Raw genomic sequence first — 24,707 nt, forward strand, 5'->3', positions numbered from 1 at the left:
TCTCCTAGCAACCGGGGGGGACCCGCGGGCCCGGCGCGCACCGGCAGCAGCGGGGCCCGTCGGTTCTGCGGGCGGCCTGGGCGGCAGCGGCGGCACAGCGCAGCCGGCCGCGCTCCCGTGCCTCCCGCCGACCCCGGCCCCGCGGCGCGGAGAAGCGGCCCCGGCGGCGGCTCGGAACGGCAGCCGGCAGCGCCCACCTGGCGGCGCGGCGCCCCGCCGGGGGTGCGGGGCGGGCGCGGGCAGCGGGCGGGGGGAGGGCGGGGACAGCCGCTGGACGGTTGTTTCCCTGCGGGAGGTGCGTGGCCGCCGCCGCTCCCCGCGCAGTACCGAGTGCCTCCCCGCGGCCGGGCAGGGCGGGCGACGGGGCGCCCCTTGCGCGCCGGGCTGGAGGCGGATGGAGGGAGCTGCTCTACGCGCTCGGCCGAGGCCCCGCTGCCGCCGCCGCCGCTGCAGCCGAGGGGCCGCCCCTCGCGGGGCGCGGGGGCGCGGCGGGCGCTGCCCCTGAGGTGCGGCGGCCCGCGCCCGCCCCGCCGCCGCGCTCCCTACCTGTGCCGGGCCCGCCGCCGCCGCCCCTCCCCCGGCCCCGCCGCCGCCCCCGCGGGGGCCGGGACTGAGCGCGCCGCGGCGCCGAGACGCGGCCCCGAGGAGACGGCGAGGGAGCGGGAGCGGTGCCGCCCGCGGCGCATGATGTGGGTGCCGCTGCTGGCGTGCCTCACCGCGGGGATCGTCTCCGTGCCCAAGTGCCAGCGCGGCCCCGGACCCCTCCTGGGGGCGGCCCGGCTGCTGGCGGCCGTGCCGGGACTCTGCCAGCGCCGTAAGTTGCCGAGCCCCTCGGGCTGCTCGCCGTGCCCTGGGCCGGTTGGGGCTGGGGTTGGGTTTGGTTTTCGCGCGGGGGCCGTGCGTGAGCGGAGGGCATGCCCAGCCTCGGCGGCCGCCCTCGGGCCGCAGCCCTGACGGCCGGGGCCGCCCGGCGCCGTGGGCACACGCCGCACCGGCCGGCCGGGCGGAGCTGTCGGGCGGAGAGTACCTGCGGGGAGAGCCGCGCTGCAGCGGCTGGCCCCTGCCAGAGCGCCACACTGCTGGAGCACCGCTAGCGCAAGCCTGTGATTTAACTGTCCATCCCGGGGCCGTCCAGCCTTTCCGGAGCCGTGGCAGCCCCCGGGAGCGCGGGGAGTGCCGCGCAGCAGGGCGCTGCGGGTCCCGCTTGGCCCCCGGCACCCTCTGCAAGCCAGTGTTAAGCCACACGTAGACCCCCCGGGGGGGTCAGAAACTGCGGAAAGACGGTTCTTAGGAAGGAAAACGCTGCATGGCATTTAGCGGCACGGTTTAAAATGGATAGAGTTACAGGAAGATTGTCTTCTCTTTACCTTGGGGTAAAGTGTATACTGACAGTTCTCTGGGAGCTGTGGTACTGGTAGTGGGAAAGGCTCTGGCCTCTCAAATTGTGGAAGGGCTTCCCAAAGACCCGGGTGTCAGTTTTGATGCATGCAGGCTGAGAGGAGTTTGTGCACGTGTACCTTAGATCGTACAGAGGTTGATCAGACAGAGCTATCAGGTTAGTTAAGTGTTTCATGCAGGATCTTATTTAACTAGTAAGGGTCAGAAAAGCAGATCAAGCTGTCAATCACCTTTCCTTATTTTTTCCCCCCCTTGTGGAATAATCGCCTATTCCAAGTTTAAGCCTGGAGTTAATTTAAAATGTTAACATGTAACCTCTAAAAATAAGATTTACAATGGGAACAGTGTATTAGTCTTAAATTCTTTATTGCAGATGTGACAAATTCATGCCTAGTTCAGTGAGATTTGCCCAGTGCTATTAAAACAATGGAATAATTTGTTAACTTTCATAGGATAATTTATTTTGCTTTTTTGGCTTCATATTTTGAATTCAAAACCAAACTAAATGTCAATAGGAAAAACAAAATATTATTACATTTCTTACAAAACATGACATCTTGTATTTAGTATCCCAGGTTCTTTTTTATGCAGTATAACTGAGTTGAAAGACTAACTGGAGCTTTATGGAGAGGATAGTTCTGTGCCTGAGCCCAGTGTTGTGCTTAGTCGTGAGTGTAGCTCCTGGGTACACACTAGTGCAAATAATGCATCAGAACAGAATGCCATAGGGGAAGATCAGGCACGGGGCTTTTGCGCCAAAGGATGCTTGCTCTCTTTGTTGTGCTTGATAGTGAAAATGTACATGGGTGATACGTCACGGGTTATGCGTTTATTGCGACAGCAGCTCCCAGATTGGGCAGGCCACAACTCAGATAGACCTTGTTTTTTCCTCTTCATTTGAAACCTCTGCTAATTCATGAAAGCTGAAAGTCATACTGAATTCTTTCCTTCATACATAATCACTTTACAGACTAGAGCCACAGTTAAAGCAAGAAAAGTGTTTTGGTTTGTTTTTCTGTGAATGAGCACATAAAATTTTTCATTATCATTATTATTATTATTATTATTGTTGTTGTTGTTGCTGTTGTTGGTGGTGTATGCTTTTTACTTTTGGCTATGATAGCTGTATCAGCCAGTGCAGCACCACCTGGATTCTTCAAACTTCTGCAGACTGCTCCGAGAGAGACGCTGGGCAACAGCTCCATGTACAGCTATTTGGCAGCACAGCTGTGTTGAAGCAGCCACTCCTCTTTGCTTCTGCATTGGCAGCGCTGGGCATGGAGAAGAGCATCGTGCCGTTCCCGTGCCATCAGCAAGTTCAGTTTATTTATGTGCAGAGTTGGCAGAACCTACACATCTGTTGCATTGAATCTCCAGTTCTGAAAGAGACTGGAATTAACATGAAACATACATGACACTCAAGATCGTTCATTCTTGTTGGAGCATTTGTGCCTCTTCTAATTGAAAAATGGACAATTTGATGCTTCCTGAAGTATTTGTTCTGCAGACTGCAGTTTGAGATGTGAGTTACTGCTTGGAGATAAGTAAAGGTAGAATTTGGCCCTGGGCTTGTAGTTATGAGGAGCACAAAAGGAAATCTCACAATGCTGTAAAGCTGTAAGTTCCAAATTAAAGGTTCTGTAAACTCAGATAAAAAAGGTTAGTGTTGACGCCTTCTACAAAGGGTCCCTTGTTCGGTAAGTCTCACCAAAAGAAATTTGCCGTTCACTAAGCCAACTAAAACAAATACCTGACATAAGAATGGAGCTAGTTCCACAGTGATTTGTAGAGATCCCAAATTTATATTTGAACACTAAAACCTGACAAACCCCTAAAGATGTAAACTAGCAAACTGAATAAAAGCTGTATTCTACAGCCAGAGCACATATATGCATTGTGTTAACCAGTTGTGCAAGTGCTCACTTCAGTGGAAAGTGTCAGTTCCCTTGCCTTGTTCAAAAACTAAACAGTTGAAACTCTTCAGATTTTATCTGCTGTATAAGCACATGGAATGTGTAGGGCTTAAATACTGTGGAATGACTGATTGATCAAGGTTAACAGAGGACATTGTTTCAAATCTCAATAGGGTCTCAAAAACAGTTTTTACATATTTTAAATTCTGAAAACTAAGGTATTTGGTGCTTTCAGAAATATCTAGGTAGTCATTCCTATTTGAAGCTCAAGTAAACAGAGTTTACTTGTGATGTGCACATAGGGATGGGATGGCATGACAATCTGTATCCCTAATTTAAGAGTTGGAGAACAGCACACAACAATTCTGTTATATAGTCATGGTTGACAAATCTCTTGACCTTTTAAAAGTTGGTATTTTCAGTATTCTTTAAGCTGTCATTTGGAAAGACCAGTTAGGGGTTTTGAGAAAGTAGAGGATCTGTGATCACGACAGGGACAACTGTTAATTCATTATCCCAATAGCAGGACTTCTAAAGCCAAACAGATTCATTAATGTTCCCTCATCTGGGTCTTTGGTGTTTTGCCAGTCCTGTCACGTCAGATTTTCATGTGTATCCCCTGTAGTTAGAAGGTTTCATAAATCATTGTACTTCTCAAAGGAATAAAAAAAGTTATTCAAATCACCCATGGAAGAACTGTTTTTGAAGAGAGATGGTCAGGAAATGTCCCTGCACGCAAAACAAAGTCTGAAATACATGATACATTGTGATAGCTTTAACCAGTGTTGGTCTGATTTCTCTCCTGTCTTGGCCCATTTCCTTCTGGGGCTCAGTGGAAGAAGCTGTGTTGTATGGGATACTCAGCACCGAGACAGTTCTGCTTTTCCTGAGGCTCAAAGCAATCTAACAAGAGGAGAAAATCCGGTTTTAATTTCCTGAGTCTGCGTGGGTGATCTGCTCCCTAGGGGTATTTCCCCATCTTCAGGAAAGCCAACCTGGGTGTTTGAGAGGGAGCCTGGTTGTAGGTTGCAGTTCTGAGGAATTGCGAGGGGGAGGTTTGCACATTGCCCAAGGAGCGTATTATGCCAATGGTATGCATAAATTTGCTTTGCAGATTGTACACTTCTCATAATCTGTTGCAATTTCATGTCTCTTCAGGGGTTTTATGTGGTCAATTTTTTTATTTTGTGGGTTTTGCAAGTTGAATGATACTGGTGGTTGCACGTACAGTATTTACAACATTTCCATGCTACAGATGTTTGAGGTGGGAAAAGAGAGGAGATGGACGGTTTACCAACTAGAAGAGGAATAACCATACTTTCGGTGCTCTGGGAAGACTGTCGTTGTGTCATTTAGGACATGCTGTTGCTGAAGGAAGTTGTGAAGGCAGCCTGAAGATTGCATGCAGTAGGAGTACTCTGTGTAGAGCACCACTGTGTAGAATACCACAGTACCACTGTGAAGAGGCAGTAGCTTCTTTTCTGGTCCTTAAACTATCAAGGGCTGGAACTGCAACAACTGAGTAAGCAGGAATTATACTCCACTAGTCAAGAGGCCTGAATGATAAATTTGATCTTCCATTAAAGTATAATCTAAGTATAATTTACCTCCTCAGAGCATCAGAAAGATGTCAGAATGTGAGCTTTATGGAAGTTTAAGAAAATCTTCGTCAAATAAGCCCTCATCTGGTTGCGTGTTCAACAAGAAGACATTAAAATATCAGATAATAATCTCCCTTATACTTCATCAAGTGCTTAAATGCTGGTACTATTTTTCAAGTCTCTAGAAAGGACTCATGATTACATGTCCCTGTTAATTGTATCTTGAATTTGGAACAATTTGTGTTAGTTACTAATCCACAGTAGGAGGTATGAGAAGAGAGGCATAAGATACTATATTTACAAATTGTGTAAATTGACCTGGGCTACTGATATTTATCAAGACTTTTTCAGAAAATCAGATTCATTGTCATTAATTTTGGGAGTAAGTCCTTAGTTAGAAGGTCGGGATCTCACTTCTTTAGAATAGGCCTGACATAAGAAACATTAGCCTTATTGTACAAATAAAATCTACGCTACATAAATGAGTTGTTTTATTTATCACTAATGTACATTTTAAAAACTGCATATAGCAAAGTCATACTTTTTTAGTATTGGGATAGGTGTGTCTTAGGCAGTAATTGGGATTTAATGAGTTCTGTCAGGGTAAGAAGAACAAGGAAAATGGCTTTGTGTGCTGAGCTTTAAAGTTTGCTCAGTGTTCTTAAAATACATTAATGACACTAAAATCATATCTTATATTTTCAAGAATCACATATGTGAACTATCCTGTGCTTTTATTGTAACTGGTAATGCAGACATGTTGTTATAAATCTGGCTTCTCAGGTTGAATGTACTGAAAACAAAATTCTGGGGAAGAATATCAATTCCTTTGTGTTAATAAACTTCTTGTGTTTTTTTAAAAATCAAGTTCTTAAGGCCTCAGTGTTTCGCTGTCTACTTATGTCCTCCTTTCCAGTAAAATCTGTCTTTAAAGCATCTGTATGTGTCCATTACTAATTGCTGACTTCTGTCTAACCAGTGGAAAGATGTAATACTTCTTTCTGATCTGCTTAAATAGGCATAATTTATGATAGACAAAGTAGGATATGGTCTGTTATTCTTTTCTAAGCGCTTGAACTTTATTAAAAAATATTTTTTTTTTCTTTTGGCAGTTTACATAAATGGACTTGGGCTATTTAGTTTAGCTTTTGGGAAGGAAGTAGAGCTCTAATGAATTAGTTCACTGTCCACTGTAATGGAACCTTTCTTCAAGAAGAAAAGTAATCTTCTTGCCAGCCATTCAGGATTCCCCCTTGTTCTGGTGGCAGAACAAGAATAACCCCTTGAGTAAAATGTAAGTGTTTCAAGATGATCGGAATTTACAGCATTAGAAAGCTGCCAAAAAAGCAACTTCTAGCTGAGGCCATATTTGCCTAAATTGAAAAGTTTGCAAAGCTCATAATTGGCTTTTTTCTTCATGTGTTTCTGTGTTTCCCATTACTTTATTGTCATATGCCTGCAGTGACTTCTTCCTGCTATTACCCATGGTGACAGTAATGAGTCTAAAGTTTTTATAAATATCAAAAGATACTAAGACAGAGATTTTGAGTACAGTTATTGGAGGAGGAAAATTCTGTAGCTTCAGGCAGGTGGAAAGATGTTCCTGGATGCTCAGTTTTTATTTTTCTTCAGGCTCACTGACTTGAAAGCTAAGTTGTTAGCAGCAGTGTTTCATCGGGTTCAAATCTTGAAAACTTCAGTATTTTGGTATTTTGCTGTTGGAGCTGTGTTAGAAATACAGCTGCATGATGTATGGTGGCATCACAAAAGTAGTCCAAGTCTGATTAAACCAGTAGCTGCCCTTTCCAAAATAAACTCTGTTCCTTCTCGGTGTTCAAGGGAATTAGGATAAGTGAATTCCACTTGTTCTACTGTACTTAAGAGTATGATTTATTTCCATGTCATCTCTGCAGGGTGACAGGGGTGAGTATTGTGCCAGGGACAACTTGCTTCTCTCAGATGGGAGCTTCTTGCTGGAAAGCCGAACCGAGATCTCATCTTCTTGTACAAGCAGGACTCCCAGGAAATAAGACTTGAGACAACTTATACTCTCGCACAAATGATACAAAATTGCCTAAATAATGACATCGGCAAGCATGCTCTTCCAACCTAAACAAAACTGTTGGATTGCATTTTGCTGTCAAAAATGTTGTGGCTTTACTTCAGAACATAAATAAACCACTACCTGTTTAAAATCTTGAATTTGCGTGTTTGAAGGTTGGCCCTTACAGACTGTTAGAGCTGCACCTGCAGACCATACACGTACGTGAACACTTACTTGCAGAAGCAGAAGCTTGCGTTCAAACAGTATGTGTGCACCAGTAGTTACAGTTACTATGTGAGTCTGTGTATTTTATGGCCTGCAGTCATGTTTTACGTAATCTTTGTCCCCAGATTTTAAAAACCTAACAGGCTTATACAAATCTAAAGTGGAAGTTGGCCAGTGTCTGTTCCTAGACAAGTGTGGTTGGATTTCAGGTTTTTCGTTTGAATAATGCATTTATCTCCTATTTGAGAAGCTAATTTCTCAGTACTCTATTAGAAGATCTTCGTGTTCATCCATTTTTGATCTATATATTCATAAAATCGCTGTAGTTTAACTCACTTTTGAAGCACTTTAATACAGCTGCTAATCATCAAATGGGATCTTTTTTCCTGTGTTACCACACAGTTAATTAAAATACGATATCTGTTTCTGCATTCAAAGAGCATTAAAGTAACAAAAATAATTTAGAAGAAAATCCCAGAAAGTTTTTACCACATTCCATTTGTCTCAGGGCCAATAACCATGTTTGGAGATTGAAAACCCTATTGAAAAGCAAATTACTAAATAACAAATACCAAACACTTTGTATTCCAGAAGGCAATAACATTTTTAAAGTAGCCTTGCTGAATGAATGCTCCTCCCAGACTTGTGCGGTACATAACACAAGTCCTTAAGGTGGTTATCCTGTCTGATACCAGTCTTAGCTTTTATTTAATATTCTTGAGGTTTTCTCATTGTGCATGTAAGCTATGTGTTACGTGTTCAATGTTTTGTTTTAACCCTGACGTCTTCCTAATATACACATGTGTATAGTTTCTGTTTTGGGGCTTTTGTTCAGGAAAAACTTCTGTAGAAGCACAGTTCGGTTATCATTTTGTGTTGAGAATTGAGGGACTGGTAAGTTTGCTACAACTCACAATGTGTGCAGATAAAAGTAAGTGAAGGGAGCTGTTTGGGTTACTGTGGACTAAGAACCTGTGGATCAGGTGGTCTGTGGTGCTCCTTGGGAAGAAATAGCTCTGAGCTGTTGTCCATCCTCTGCACTGCTTCTGGGTTTGTGAATGCAGGCACAGTGCCAGGAAGAGGTAGTGCTCTTTTACAAGGCAGAAAGCAACAGTTTGGCGAAGGCTAGAATACGGAATAGAAAGGTAGATTAGGGAGGCGATTAGTGTTGAGGGCCTGGTTTGAACAGGTGGAGCTATAGAAGATGGTGGGAGATAGAGCTTGGGCTTGTCTTTTACTCAAGGGTGAACTTCTCAAGCAGGCAAAAAATAGTCTATATTCATCATGACCTCATATTTAGGTAAAGACTTCATAGCATGCACAGGAATATACTGGCTATTCTAGGTTGTTGATGTGCTGCTTGCTAACAGTGCTTACTGATACAGAAGAAGTTAAATTAGCAATGAAATACAGCAGTAGCCGTTCCAGGCTTTGCTAGAGCAGCATGTCTGTATCCAAGCTGGCCAACTCCAGGGGAGATTCTAGCAGCTGGAAATTACTAGAATATAATGATTCCTATGCCCACGTTCCGTCCTAGGAAACAAAGGAATTAACACAGCTCTGCATATCCTGAGGTTCCCTTTAAATCAAGGAATTTAGTAAAAAAGGATTTAAGCTCTCTGGTTCCATATACTTTGCAATTTTATTGGTGCAAAGCTGAGCAAAGAGGACCATCAAACCTGTGCCATAAAAGCTAATGGCTGTGGGAAATGTGTCTCTTCTAATGATACAATCAGAGTAAATTGTCCTGTATGTTTTTATTTGCAACAGACAGAATAGATTTGTTTCAGAAGCCAAATAGTCTTTGACTCATTGTTTGCAGGCATAGATTGCAGCAACAAAGTTTAACCATCTCCCGTAAAAGCAGGAAGTTTCATAGAAAGGAGAGTCTACAAATAAAGTTGGCCAAGAAACAAAAATTGTGTTGTGCAAAATTTCAAGGTTACATTTCTTGTTTTCATTCTGTATTGCGGCTTGGGAACAAAGTCAGTCTGGAGTAGTCAATAGCTCTGTCTCCCACAGGCAAGGTCATGTTTGAGGCTGTGGTTTGAATGTTGTGTTTGTAAGTCCTAGCTGCTAGACCAGTAGCTATTTTGGCTAATACCTTTTCCAAAATGCTGCTATAGGCATCTTTCTGGCAAAACAAAAAAAAAATCCTCTAAAGTGATACATATACAAGAAAATCTTGAGTTTATATGTATCTGTGTGAGGCTACTGTCCTCCCAGTTTTCCTCTTGAATGATAGGCAACGTACGTACAAGTGATAGAACTTTTCAAAGAGATGAAGCTGAGAAAGACATGTAGACTCAGAGAGGTGTCAGGAGTACCTCCCTGAAGCCTAGTGTCTGCATCATTCCCTAATTACACAAGTGTCCTTAGACTGCTCAGGAACTCCATCTCCACGTGCCATTATCTAGCAGACTTCTGATATTCTGAAGGACATTTGCTGTCCTTCAGCATCAGCTACGACTGTCCTTTTCTGCCAGAGCCTTCCTACTGCTGTGTTGACAGAGATCTCCTTTCCTCCTCCTACTTTGCCTTTGCCTTGTTCAGCTGATATCCCGCATCAGTCCCCTTGAGTGGCATCACTCAGAGCTTGCACAATGTGCAAAAAAGAAAGATCTGGGTTGTTTTCCTGCATAGTTCGCAAAGGCATGAACTCTCATTCAATGAGGCAGACTGCTGCATTACTTTGAGCATTTTGATGGCTTTTTATATCATTCTTGTTGCTCTCAGTAATGCCCCTCATATTCCTAGGGTACTGCGTTCATATGGTAATGCAGATTAATTGGGCAATCCCAGAAGTATCAGGGGGATATTGGCAGAGTTAGGAATGGGAGCCCGTATCAGTCATCAGGACTTGTTTGCTAGTGATGCTTTTCACTGCATTTATCCAGATGTGCATGTATGCTTCTTATTTATGTCTCATTTGTATTTCTTATCTTCTCTGTAACCACATTATGGTTTATCTCTTCCAGTATACTTCATTTTTCTTTTTAGGAACACTGTAACACTTGATTTTTTTTTTTTTAATGACTACTAGAAAAAGAAGGTCTAGGATTTTTTTTGGTTTGGGATTGGCTTTTTTTTATTTGTTTATTTTAATGAAAAGGTGGTTTTAGTCACTTGCCATGTTTACATAAGTATTTTTCCTTCTACTTACTTGCCAGGTTTACAGAAGTATTTTTCCAGGGCTCAGGATTTGACAGTGCCAGTCATGTTTTGCACCTTTCTTTTACATATCTTCTTTTTCTTAGCAAACACGTCTCTTACATGCCAAGTTTTAGTTTACTGCTGCTTCTCATGCTCGTAAAGCATATTTTCAAATCAGTATGCAGCTTAGCTCCTGCCTGAATAGTGAAACTAAAGTGGACAACCATTAATATAGAAATGAAACCAATTAACAAATCCAGTATGTAGTAAAAAAAAAAGAGAGAGGGAATAAAAGTTGTCTGGTAATTTGCATAGAAATTTGTTATAAAGCATAAAAGATGTACAGTTTTCAAGTTGAAATCTCCTTTGCTGGACAAGGGTGAGGACCTCTTAAAACTGATTCTGAGGCATATCTTGTAACCCTCTCGGAAAAACTGATGGTGACAAAACATGTTTTTAAAGTATGGTATTGTGCACAAAGGGTAGAGAGAATTATTGCTTGTTTGGAAAAAGGAGGAAAAAACCCTAATTCCAGGATTAGGTTTTAGGATTGGCAGTTAAAGCACAGGCACTCATTTTTTCCTTGTAATCTGAGCAAGTAAGTGTCAGACACAATAATCATGGAAAAAAATTCCCCCTCTGTAGCATTTTTACAATGCTTTTCATTGTATCTGCACATTCAGCCAAAGTGAATTGGGAGGCTGTGTGCGTTAGCTGGGACTGTTACTGCCTATCCGCTCTGCAGGAGTCACATTGCTTAGCTCCTGAAGACAGAAAGGTGAAGGTAACTTCAGTATACTGCATAAAAGCTGCAGCTTTCCTCATGAGTGGTGCTACACACAAGTTACTGAAGGCCATGTTATCTGTGGAGAGGGATGGCCTGGCTGATTGCTGCCCTAAAACAAGACTGGGTGCAGAATTTAAGGAAAAAAGCTCTGTAGAGGCTAGATAATTTGGGATCCTCTTGCCTTGACTAGTGTTCAACAGTCTGAGGACCATGATCAGGGAGTATAAGCTGCTAGTTATATTTTGGCTTTCTTTTTTAAGCAAACAAATGGTACACCCTCCAAAAACAGCACAAACATGTACCAACAGTGAAGCTGATATAAATCTGAATTCCTGGCTGTACTTGCACAGTGCTGTCTGTTTGAAACCCTGTTTAACATCCCCTCTCAAATGCCAGTGTGCATTACTGTTATTTCATTTCTGAGATAAATACCCCGATCACGACTGAAGGTAGGGAGGTAGGATATGATTATAACGTATATGATATTTGTCTTGCCTTGATCATTCTTGTTGCTGAGAGTTTAGGCTTGCCACACCTGAAATCACTGTAAATAGCTGCAGTCTTTGGAGCACAGTTATATTTTGTGGAGGAGGCTGGAAAAGTGCAGTTTAACCTGCTGCACTCACTTTTTATTATATGCATATGCCTGTGCGGTTCCCAGCAGAAAATTTGGCCCTCGTTGAAAATACCTTTTGGCATACATCAGTTATAACTAAGCCAGTAGAAACTTGCCCTTAGCTTTGGCTGAACAGTAACTTAGTCTTGTCTGGACTCTGTTTTTGGTGAAGTGGCAGGAAAAATCTCAGTTCTTTTTTGAGCCAACTCATAAAAAAATGTTTCTTGCTTTAGCATATGATTTTTAAAAGAAACTGAGAAGTTTATACTAAATCAGTTACGGTTTTAGAGTAGGCTTATAACTAAATAATAAATATTTGGTGAATGAAAGCATGTCCATAAATGTTACTGCTATAAGGGACTATGTACTTGGGAACTACAGGAGTGATGAAGCCAGAATGTGTCTCGGGCATTAATAAACCTTTTTCAAGTTTCTCTTTATTCCAAAAAAAATCAACTTTTCGAGCCAATGGTACCCAGCTTGTCAGTTGCCAATCTGTGACTTCATGTTGCGAAAACTGAGCTCTTGTGACTGGAGAGTTATCAGCAAAGAGATTTGCATCCAGCAATACTGTATATTTCATTTGTTAAATCATTTCATCTGCCATGATCACGCTGAAAACCCAAAGTGGATTTTAAGATCTTTTCTTCTGCCTTAGAAGTTTAGAAAGACATCTTCCCCCTATATTTTATCAGAGAGGCTGTATTACCAAACTAAATCAAGCTTCAATAGATTCAAAAAACTAACCATACAGAAAAAAAAAAAGATACAATTATTTTTTAGTCAGTTTTCCGATGTATTTGGAAATATGGCGCAGTTGTTACAGCCATACGCAAATACCAATTTTTTTCTAGTAAGTGAACGTTACAGTAAAACATTAATGTTTTGTTACATGGTCAATGGCATTTAATTTTGGGAAATGTGTGTTATGCAGATGAGATTATACATTTTAAGAAAAGACACTCAGACATTACTGTAGGAAATTAATTGGGCCAAACTCATTATTTGGTTCGTTTTGGTTTACTGATTATGATGACCAGAAATTAATGTAGCTTATTCCTTATCCGTGTAGCTAGAAGCACAGGTCTCTCATTTCTTCCTGTCAACTATTTATTCTTATCAGAACAACTCTCTCTTATGATGCACTAACGTTAACTTGATTGCTAATTTCAAAGTTCCTGTCATCTCCTCCCTATTTTGCCCCATGGTGGTCTTTAGCCACTATTATGCTGCAGATCAGCAATTCGTATCTTTCCTTGTCCTTTGACACTTTTACTGAATCCATAACTTTACTTTCTTTTTCTTGTAATACCTTTCATCTCTGCTGTCTTTGGAATCTAGCTGAAGATGGGAGTGACGTTTCTGTGCCAAGAGCAATTACATTCCTTTTGTTTGTACTCCTTCAACAACTTTTCATCCCGTGTCTTTGCGCTTTACCAATACTGCCTAGAAGGAGGACTGTGGCAAGCTCTACAACCCTGTGCATGTGGGTACCTACCTAGAACCCTCATCCTCCTTCTCCTCTCCTGTGGTTTGTGGTAACTTTTTCTATGGCCTCCAGGTCTGCTCTTTCAGACTGCAGAATGTAAAGTGCTGTTGCCATCTTCTTATAAACGCAAAGACATTTTATTGTGTCAGTGCCGAATGAGCTTGCTTTCATTTCATATCCAAGTCAAACTTGCTGTGTTTGTTTTTATAACAAACAAACAAAAACCTTTTGGATTTTGCCTTGTTCTTTGCTCTCTCCTTAGCGACTCCTCCTTTGTTTATCCCTGCCCACCTCTCTCACCCTTTAATCCTTTTTCCCTCTGTTCCAGTACTTTCCTGCGCTGCTCTTTAGCTTATCGTTTCCATCGTATCTGTAAGAGTTTCTCTCCCTTTTGTATACATTTCTTCTCACACGTTGTCAACAGCGTTTTATATGAAGTAGAAATACAGGTCTGACCTTTGAAATGAATGACGTTGCCACTACACCTGTATGTTATCAGTGTAGCACTGCGGTTGTCCTGTACTAGGCTTTTCTGTCTTGTTAATACTGATAATGGTATATATGTTGCTGATACTAATAACTTGCAAGCTGTGATTAGTTCCTTGGATCACCAGTTACTCAAAGTGGCCTGTTGAGGACTAGCTGTTCATGTGATACGGGGTCACATCTTGGAATCCGTAGCTGAAATCAGTTAAAGATAAAAAACTTGGTTTAGTACATGTTTTCCTAATACAGCTTTTCACTGTGAGAAGTTGCTCTCATTACTCTAAGAAGAGAGATGGTTTGAATTATTGCAGGTTGGAAAGAAATAATCTGAGAGACAGTACATGTAGCCAAAACTTTGGATGAAAAACAAACCTTTCTTCAAATTGTTTTGGTGTAATGATACGCACATTATCATGATGGACCGATTGAGAGATGTAGCCTTTGCAGTATGCACTATTTCGTTTTGTCTTGTTTCCAGCATATTTTGTAGTCCTGTAATATGCTATGCTGAATATGCCACTAAGTAGTGTTGTTAAACAGTACTACTGCTGTGCTTTGCTCTGAAGAGTCATATTATGTGCCTTCCTAACAGCTCTTGGCAGGTGAATTCTGTCTCATGGAGAGGCACACTGGTGTCTGAGAGACTTGTGCTGAACATGCTGAAAGGATACGCCAATGCTGACATTCAAGTTGAGCTGACTGAGTCCCTTGAAAAACCTAACTCTTCTTCTCAATTCTGACTGCCAACGTTTCATAGCAAGGAGTAGTAACTTAAGCAATGACCTATAAAACAAAAATGTGAAGCGGGTATAAAGGACTTTACTGATAGACCTGTTAGTAGGCACAATTTTTGCAGTTAGTACAGAATGATGTGTCTTCAATCTGTGACACACGTAATGTTGGATAAATTTGAATTCACTTCTGAAAAAAAATCTGCGTCTTCTGGGAAACTATTCATTCCAGAAAATGCAGAGAGGGAATATTTATAGAAGGTGAGAAAATATTTTGGGTTCCGTGCAGAGTGAATAATGAATAACTCAGTCAAGTGTAAATGACTTAAAAGGAAAATGTCTATGAAGAGATAAGCTACCTGGTAAATTTTTTCTGTTAGGCAGTAAATCAGCAAGGTACATGCCAAAGATGAACTTTCACATCAAAATTGTTCAAAATCAGGATCTTAAAAATTTGGCCTTGAGAATGGAGTTTTTTCAATCTGTACATATAGTTCTAGACTGTAGATACAAAAAAATGCTGCAAGTATTCCCTCACCGGGCTGCCTTTGTTTGATTTGACTTCTGTTTGGATACGCTGTCATCACTCTTAATCTGGTGAAGTAATTTTTGAAATCTTGGTTTAAAATTAGGTATTTTACAATTCCCACATATCATCATAAATCATGAATGTTTGGGTTTATATTTCATTGCAGCGGAAAACAGATGTGCCACTTCAAATGCAGTAACATGCACAAAGTGTCTTGCCTTGGGTCCAGAGTGTGGATGGTGTGCTCAAGAGGTATGGCATTTTGCTTACTTACGTTTGACTTTGTATTTTAGCTGCCTCTGATCTTTATAAAGATAAAAGACTTTTAAACTGTGAAAATTATAGTGAGAAATAGCAATAAAAATCTTTAAATGACCCCTGGAGACAGAACCTGAGAAATCATTTGAAATATATTTTGTTTCCAAAGGAGAAAATACAATCTTTTATTTGGAAAATTGCAGTAATTTTAAATAAAGTGAGAACTTTTTAATGCATTCCATCTGCTTTGTAGACAGCTTTGGCAGACTTATAGTAACTTTGAGAGTTCAACAGTTTTTGGCTTCAAAAGCAAAATTACCAATCAGTAATTTATATTAAGTCCTCATTATATATCAGAGCAAGTCTATACATATATGCCTATTGCATTTAGCAAAAGGTTTTACTAACAGTTGTGTTAACCTTGACTTCACCATATCTTTTGACCCTGTCACAAATGGAAAAAATTATAGTTTTCTTATTTTGACACTTGAAACTGTCAGTTCTGAGACTTATCACAGAAGATAGATCTTAGATAGCAAGAATTATTCTGAAATTATTATGGCTTTGCGAACTGTAAGAATATGTAAGAATTTCTGGGTTTGTCTGACAGAAAAAAAAACCCAATTGATTACATGGTTTCTAGTAAGTCTCGGCCATTTTAAGCACTTCAGAGAAGCAAGGTGTTTAAGAATATCACTGGCAATTACAATCTCATATGCTTTTGAAGGTCACATGCAAATTATCTGTAGTAGCTTTCAATAGTAGAGAAGGCAGATAAATTCCTAGGGTATGGCTGGAAGAGATAAGGAGCGTAAGGCACTGGTGTAACTTTATCCAAGATACTGTATCTTGGAATTATTAACTTAGACTGAAGTAAGTGTAAGAAAAAGCAAAGCAATAGAGTCATGGAGGGCTCGTTTTCCAAGAGGAGCCTTAAGACATGTGTAGGTGGCACAATGGATCACAGTGTGGAGCAATCTGTTATTGTGGCCTGGTGTCCTGTCTTACAAAGGGGGCAATTTTGTCCTGCTACACCTGTATGTAGCATGGAATAGCACTTGTTAGCTTTCCAGGGCTCTGGAGCTGCAGCAGGTCTTCTTCTAACTGTATGCTCAGATTTGACCAGGTTTCACTTCTGCTCTGCTTCTCTTGCTTCACTTCTCATGTCAATCCTGAGAGCTGTTCATGGAAGCCAAGGGTTTGTCAAACCCTCTTAGACCATGGTTTAATAGCCTGTTCACCTACGCACCATCTGTGGTTGTGGAATGGCAAAACCCATATTAATGCAGATAGAAATTTTCCAGAGTAAAGTTACAGGAGCATTTTTCAGCTTAGCATGTCTGCTTCATCTAAAGAATGTTTTTAATGAGAAAATCAGCCCTGAGGAACACTTGAGATGCTTTGACTTTATACCCAACAGAGTGAACTTCAGAAAACACTACATATCTATCAGTCATTAGTGATAACAATGACAGTAGCTAAGTTCTTTATACATTTAAAAATCTATCTTTTTGAAATATGTGTACATCAAAAAAGTTACATATATAGCAGTAACCTAAAAAAGTAGTCTCTGTTGTCTGCATTAAAGAAGGTTATGGAAAAAAATATATCAGAGGTAGACTATAAAAATGAGTTGGAACTTGGAAAACAAGATATATGTGACTGTCAAGTCTTATTCTTCAGGGGCCTTCTCTGGTCTTTTCAGGGTCTGGATCACTATTCATTCTCTAATACACGGTTGGCTGTATGCACTCTTTGATTGTTTATTTTCCCCATCTGCCTCTGAAATATCAGAGATTGTCCATTGTTTGGTCACCAGCTGTGCTGGGATGGACCAATGCTTTGAAAGAGTACAAAGGGTCTTGTCTTTTTTTTCCTTACATGATCAGGATCATGTTAATCATCAGGAATTTTGCATTGGATCATGTTGGCACAATTTTGGTAACTTTGCCCTTTCACTGGAACAAAGGATGTGCTGCTTCTGAGATCATCTTACTACTAATTGCTTTTCTGTTGTTACAGGGGCTTTTTTATGTTGATGGCATCTTAAACTGTCCAGTCCTGTAGTACATAGCTTCCTCTTTCTGGAGATATATCCCAGATGGTCTTTGGATTTGGTGTAGGGTATGGGGTAAAACATTTCTGATAGACAAATTCAGGTTAGATAAATCTAAAGCTGACTTCTGCTGCTACTTTTAAATACTAGCCTGAGTAACATTACCAGCAGATTCCTCTGAAAACTGACCTGTTTTAATGTCACGTGAATGACACTTTCTTGCTATAACTAACTCTTAGCATAGCATAGAACTTTTTTTACTGATGTAGTGACAGTACATAGTTTCCTTTTTCTCCAAAGTCAGCTTGTTCTGATTGTGCAAGATCCTCTTTCTCATACAAAAGTTTTGTCCTTTGTAGAAAAAAGTCATTGTGGCAATTAGGTTTAACTCTAATTTAAATATTTTGTCATTGCCCTTGTTAAAAACATATGGTTTCCATGAACTCGTTCTACAATTTACGCAATTATAGTAGCATCTTTTATTGTTTCAAAGACTATTATTTTGTTATTCTCTTTCCTTTGAAGATATTACAGGGTTTTTTTCAGCTCAGATTGTTTTGTACTTTTTGTTTCTTATAAAACAGGATTTCATGGCCGACACAACACAGAAGGGACGCTGTGACACTGTTTTCAACTTAATGAAAAGAGGCTGCCAATCAGATTTTGTAGAAAATCCCACAGTTCATGTCACAATACCCGGTGACCATGAAACAAATACACAAGTGACACCAGGAAAAGTTTCAGTCCAGCTACGTCCAGGTTGGGTTGTCTCTAACACATTGATATAAAAATACAATACTTTTAAGTTCAGATATTGTGTGAAGAAGGGGCTGGAATAATTATTTTGAAGAATGATGCTATAACATTATATTGTAGGAATATGATGGTGTTGCTCCCATACTCAGGTATGGTCTTCAGCAAGAAGTGTTTTTGTCAAATACAGCTGAAGGTTAAAATAATGCAAGTAATAAGTGGAAAAGGGATTTTAAGTAGTCTTTTCTGTTTTCTGTTATGGTTTCTTGATTGTTTTTATCTAGTCACTTACACAAATAGTTTCCCCTTACATGCATATAAACTGTATTCCTTACTGAAAGTAAATTGAGTTAGAATTCCTAAATTCATCATTTGATAAGCTTCTGGATTATTTGTTTACTTTTAAGTGCATTGACTAGACAGCTATGAAGACACCAAAGCCAATATATAAGAAAGGACCAATTTCCTAAAGGAGGCTAAAATATTCACTGCCTAACATTTCATTTATAAAATGTGGGACACCTGGCCCTAATAGAATCTACAAGTCCCTTTATGGATCTGAGATTTTCTAGTATAGCTCTATTTGCCCTCAGCTGAGCTCAAGTTAAATTAATGTATGTTCTCTGTCTCTAAAACAGCTGTAGCCAACAGCAGAAGTGGAAGGTGATATAAAGGGATGCAGGGTATGTTTCATATCATAAAATTTATTTCTTTCTTTTGCAAATGATAGTTGGAGAAAGAAATACTTCATTTAAGAGGAATCAATCTTTGGTAGAAAAACATTAAGTGAACAGGAAAAGTATTGTGCTGATCTTCACTGCATAAGAGATAATTTTCTGTCAATTACAAGGGAAAAAGGAAGGGTCTGCATGAGTGCAAAGCACAAAAGAACACTGGTTTTCCATCTTTATAATAATAAAACTAAGAAAGTAACATCAGCACTTCCTCTCCTTTCCCCACTCTCCTTCCAAAGAAATGACTGACAATTCTGCTTTGTACTGAGAAATGGTCTCAGAAACTGAGCTAGCTCTAGATGTGTCTGTAATTGCATTTATTTCCAAAGGCATACTAGATGCATACAAAAAACTTAGCTTTCTAAAATTTGGTTTAATTACTCTTTTTGCCATTAAATAGTGAAATTAAGTTTGGGGTTCTATATGCTTTGTGGAAGTTCTTGCATCAGGGAGGTACAAGACTGGAATTCCGAGGGCTCAGGAAGAATAACTTTTGATATATAGACATCTTGTCTGTATTTTATCCTCCAGGGAAATAAACAGATATACAACTATAGTTGAGCCTCTAAAGAGAAATTTGATACAGTATAATCATGCAGACAAATATGTTTTTGTTTTGATACAAGGTCTTTTTGTTACTGTTTACATAGACTCAACTGTCAGGATTTATGTGGGAAAAAATAAAAGCTGCACTCAGCATCTTACTATATGCAAACTGGAGACCTGCAAGGGTCATGTACAAAAAGTATTTCGATTTACATTGGCAAAGAGGAAATATATAAGTAACAGCACACTGAAATTCTGTTTTCTCCATGCAAGACCTGATACAGACAAATCCTGACATTTTCAGGTGAATTATGTTCAAAGACCATTGGAAGAAAGTACTTTGCACGTTTAACTTGTGTGGGTCAGATCTTTGTTACATGTACTTTCATTATGCTATCTAGCAATGTCATATGCACTAGTAAATGTCACGAATACAGAAGTCACATTTCGGGTGGGGTTTTTTTAGTGAATCTGTTTCTGAATGTGTTTAGATAGCTTGTATTGCAAACCTGCGTAATTCTTCTGTAATGTCCCTCTTCCTCCTGTCCTTTGCTGTTTCTTCATTGCACAATACTGAAGTCGATTGTGCTCTCGTCACACTAAGATTCTGCTCCCTCATTTCTTTTGTGAGCTCACACTTCGGGTGACATAAAATAACGAACAATTTGAAGTCAGGCATTCTGTGCCTACGCTGCCCATGCTCCAGTCACTTCACTTTTTTTGCTGGCATTACAGAATATTAGGCAAGCAATGTTAGGAACACTTTTTAGTGGCTTCCAGAGCATTAACATTTTTATTACATGTGAAAACGTCATGTGGTTCTGCTGGAGAGACAGAGATTTGTCATTGTGATATGAGAGTTCTGTTTTGTATACACCAAAAGATGGGTTTTTTTTCTATTAAAACCTCTTTTTTAAAAAAATATTTTGATCATACTGAGTGTTCTAATCAAATCTTTGGAAGTAGATTGGTATAAACTTGAAACATAATTTATATGAGGCTATGCTGTCTTTGATGTACACATGCAGTTTTAGACTCATCTGACAAACTATTTGCAGGATACACTTACATAGTTAGAGTCAACCTTGAAGTAACAGACCACAATTTGTATGCAGAGCTGTGTCCTTTGTGAGTCATAACTTCTTTTTGATATAATGCCAAAGGGGTTACATAACCAGGAATTTAAAAGAAAATGGGGAGAAATCAGATTTTTACAATAAATTGCACAGTGCTTCTGCAAGAAAAAAAAGGCAACATGTTCTACAAAGAGCCCCTTTATGGCTTTTTTTTGAACGATGCTTCAAGGTTTCATTTATTCTTGGGAGGTTTTTTTGTTTGTTTGTCTTTCTGTTTGCTAACAAACAACTTTGTGGTGAAGTTGCTGCAAAAATAAATGTATTTTTAAGAGTGTCCATTCAAAATAGTAAATAAACTTATTTGTTTCCTTTGAATCAGGAAGTGAAGCAAACTTTATGTTAAAAGTTCGTCCTTTAGAGAAATACCCTGTGGATCTTTATTATTTAGTTGATGTCTCAGCCTCTATGCACAACAACATAGAAAAACTAAATTCCGTTGGATTTGCTTTATCTAAAAAGATGGCGAATATTTCTGTTGATTTTCGACTTGGATTTGGATCCTATGTGGATAAAACAGTATCACCCTATATTAGCATTCATCCAGGTAGAATCCATAACCAATGCAGGTATGTAGTCTTTGTATGTTTACTGTACCACTGAGAAATTATTTAATTACACAAGTATGTATTATGCATATTTATTTTTAAAGTTCTTCAGAATCTATCTTTGTTTCATTATACCTTGGTTCTCCAACAAAGTTCATAGGAAAATGCTGAAAATTACTATACAATGATTACTTCTGAAATATCTGGTGAGTGATTTCAGAAAAAAATATTTCTGTATCAGAAAAAATGTACTGTATTTTCTTTAGCAAAACAAGCCAAACAATATGCTGCTTTGGTATATTTGAACGTGTTTTGCATTTAATTTTTTAGTCAACTGTTGTGTTCTTATTTATTTTGGATATATAATGCATATCCAAATCCACCTAGATTCATCATAAAATTTTGTACTTTCTGACCTAGAACTTCTCATCTAGCCTATGGTCATGTACTCATTAACTCTTTTCTTAAAACTCTATATTTGTCGAGAGGGTGCAGTTTCTTTCAGTTCATTTAATGAACAAAAGTGATCCTCTGATCTAATTCCACATTTGTAATATGAATGAACTCCCATTTTAAATGAGAAAGGTGTTCTGGCTTGCATTTCTTTTTTTCATGCCATGTCTTTTATACCTTGCATTCAACACTTACATAAAGTGAGGGATCACTTCCAAAACCCTCTGGAGAATAAGATTATTCACAACACATTCATATCTGTATAAACGGTAATACTTGGAAAAGTTAATATTAACTGTTTATATCTTCTTGCTCATTTTTATCTTTCCTTGGAAGTCACGATCCAAAGTTCTGTGAAGTGCATAAGTATCTTTTTTGATTTCAGTGGTTTTTGAATTGGGAACTAGTAGTGGAATTCATTAGATAGATATGAATGTCTATGTATAAAGCAGTCATCTAGACTGTCTATATATGAGTGGAGATCAATTAGCCCTTCTGGGACACAATTCATTTTGTCTAAAAGTAGACAACTGCAGAGGTATTAATCCTTACAGTCCCAGTTTCTCTTCATTGACTGTAAATTGAGTTGGAGGCGGGCAGGTCATAGTCTAGATGCCTACACTGTATGCAAGAGAGCTCAGCATCTCTGAATCAGATGAGCATATCAGCTTGTGCTGTAAATTCCACTGCTGTGAATGGGTCACAGAGCAACGACCTGTATAAGTGCTGTGGCATTAGCTTACTTATGTCAAACTTCATACTTTCTCCTTTATACATAATTCCAAAAAGTATCGTTTACATCTAAGATGATACTGAAAATGGAATTTCCCATCCCTTTCATGACATACCTGTCAGTAATCTCAACATCAATTTTATGTACTTACTACTAGTACATAGATTTTCTTACTAATTTACTTACTACTAGTGAATGTAGGAACTTAGATTTTATTTTAGTTTTGATCCAGTAGCCTGTTTTGAGCTATTAAAGGATCTTAATGTTGCAATGTGATAGCACTTTTCTCAGGATAATACCAAGCAAAGCTGTACAGCTCTGTAGATGTTCCAAAAGGAATCATATACTCTCTGAGATCATACCATCGCTCATGTTGTGTTTCTTTTCATTCTGTACAGAAACACTACAGATGTACTGTTACTATGTTAAGTTATGTTATATACATTTCCATAAAAAAAAAAAAAATCATACAACTAATTTCCATCAAACTTAATTTCACAGGGAGTTATTCTTCTTTAAGTATTTCTTTTACTGTACATATATATGTCTTCATTAGTAACAGGATTTTGTGGGTTGATAGGGATGCAATATTTACATCTCCTTCAGATGGAAGATATGAAATGTGTTAGACTTTTGGTTTGTTTTGTTTTTGTACAGTGATTATAATTTAGATTGTATGCCTCCTCATGGTTATATTCACGTGCTATCCCTGACTGACAATATAGCAGAATTCAAAAATGCAGTGAATAAACAAAAAATTTCTGGGAATATTGATACGCCTGAAGGGGGTTTTGATGCAATGCTCCAAGCAGCTGTGTGTCAGGTAAGGAGCTTATTTACGATAAACTAAATGGTAGTTCAGACACAGATATGTATATATATATTGGTACAACAGTGCTCAGTGTTCCTGAATTCAAAATGTCAGTTCTAGGCTTGATAATAGTAAGATTTCTTCCTCCTTTTCCATTATTTCCCTCTTAGCTGTGTATTTCTATTTCCCATTGAAATTGAAAAAGGAGAGCATAAGGAAATATTTTTCAGTATTGGTTAATGATATTCTTCAAATTCTGGCTTTAACCAGCCTAACCAACATAGAAGGGACAGTGAAAGCAACTTCTTCTTGCTTGAGCAGGCACATGTATTCATTTCAGTCAATTACAAAATTAGTTTCAAAAATCATTAAAGCCTTCCTTGTCTTCCTAAGTGAAGACATACCATTTGACATTTCTTCTCCTTAAGAATGGATTTGAAAACTGAAGGATCAGTTACATACCTGCTGTGTAGATAAGGAAAACAAATGCACTTCAATGTTACCTCAGCTTTTAAAGAATTTATAATTAAAAGAAATACAAATCAACTAAAAATTAACTTTTTTATATTCATAAAATTTCAACACCGTCTCTGCCATGCAGAAAAGGATGGAAAAGATCTGCATCAGTAGTTTCCAAGCTCCAAGCATATTAATTAATAATAATTTGTTTGCTCTAAAGGACTATTTTGCATGTTGTTTTTCTTCTATGCGTAGTACTGCAACAGAAGTTTTGAAAGTTGACTGATTCGTGGGTTTCCTAATGCTCTGTAAGATACTCTTTCTGGTCCTCTTAAAAAAAGTAATTCAACTGCTGTCCAAATCACAGGCTTTTGGTGTGTTTCTCATCTCTTGGGATGATGTCAGAACAATTCTTTTTTCTCATCCATCTTCACATTCTTCTTTTTTGGAGCAGTAGAATGAGTCAAGGAAAAAAAGCAATCCAAACTATGCTGAAAATGAATAGTTTGGCCCAGTTTTATTTTCAAATTTTGATGACCTGTAAAACAGGTAAATAAAAACCACTCTTCATAGACACTGTGATCACAGCTGTTATAAAAAATTGTTGTAGAGCTTTGGAAAAATTCCTTAAAATTCAGTGTTTCTCATTGGACACATTCCACACTTGTGACCTGTGAGCTCTAGAATAATATATGCTTCCAAAAACAATAGAATGGAAACATTCATGAGAACGGGGAGGCTTTCCCGCTGACTGAATTGTGAACCAAAATGGATGAGAACAATGTGCAATTCATAACAACCATCATGAACTATAATTTATATTAATGTGCACTCATTTTGCCTACAATGGAACTTTATAACTTGCTCCATCTTGCTTTAACCAATACCTCTCTGTTGCAAGAGGTAGCAGGTTAGGACGTGAAGCTAAAATTTTAATTGCTGTGATGTATGCAGTTAGGAGTCTTGAGGTGACAAAGTGAAATGATGGAGTCTTAGGAGCAGCAAGTTTCTACAATGCTGGAGGAGAGTTTGGGATTATTTAAGATATAACCTGTTTATAAATAAAACTTAAAATACCCCTTCTTTAGGGGAATGCTGTCTAGGATTGTCTGAGGGAGACTGATGCCAAACGTGTAAGCTGGAAAAGACACCATACCCCTCTGTAGTCATTGTCCCTACTGCAATGAGATACTTAATCCCTATTCAGAGCTAGCAGGGAATGAGCCTGAGAAGGGAGCTAAATCCCTCCCT

The 24,707-nt window shown here is 39.3% G+C and overlaps 1 protein-coding gene across 3 annotated transcripts in view; it reads left to right on the forward strand.

The window, feature by feature from the left end:
* The first annotated feature begins 684 nt into the window (after positions 1-684).
* The window catches only part of ITGB8 (integrin subunit beta 8), a 64,699-nt gene continuing 40,676 nt past the window's right edge, over positions 685-24,707 (forward strand). For all 3 annotated transcript variants that reach the window (XM_086614635.1, XM_086614636.1, XM_086614638.1), the window contains exons 1-5: positions 685-814; positions 15,139-15,224; positions 17,871-18,045; positions 20,775-21,021; positions 22,844-23,009. In XM_086614635.1, coding sequence (XP_086470761.1) covers positions 685-814; positions 15,139-15,224; positions 17,871-18,045; positions 20,775-21,021; positions 22,844-23,009 — 804 coding nt within the window. The remainder of the gene's footprint in view (positions 815-15,138; positions 15,225-17,870; positions 18,046-20,774; positions 21,022-22,843; positions 23,010-24,707) is intronic.

This window comes from Tauraco erythrolophus, chromosome 7, assembly GCF_009769465.1.
Source record: "Tauraco erythrolophus isolate bTauEry1 chromosome 7, bTauEry1.pri, whole genome shotgun sequence".
NCBI classification, from domain to species: domain Eukaryota; kingdom Metazoa; phylum Chordata; class Aves; order Musophagiformes; family Musophagidae; genus Tauraco; species Tauraco erythrolophus.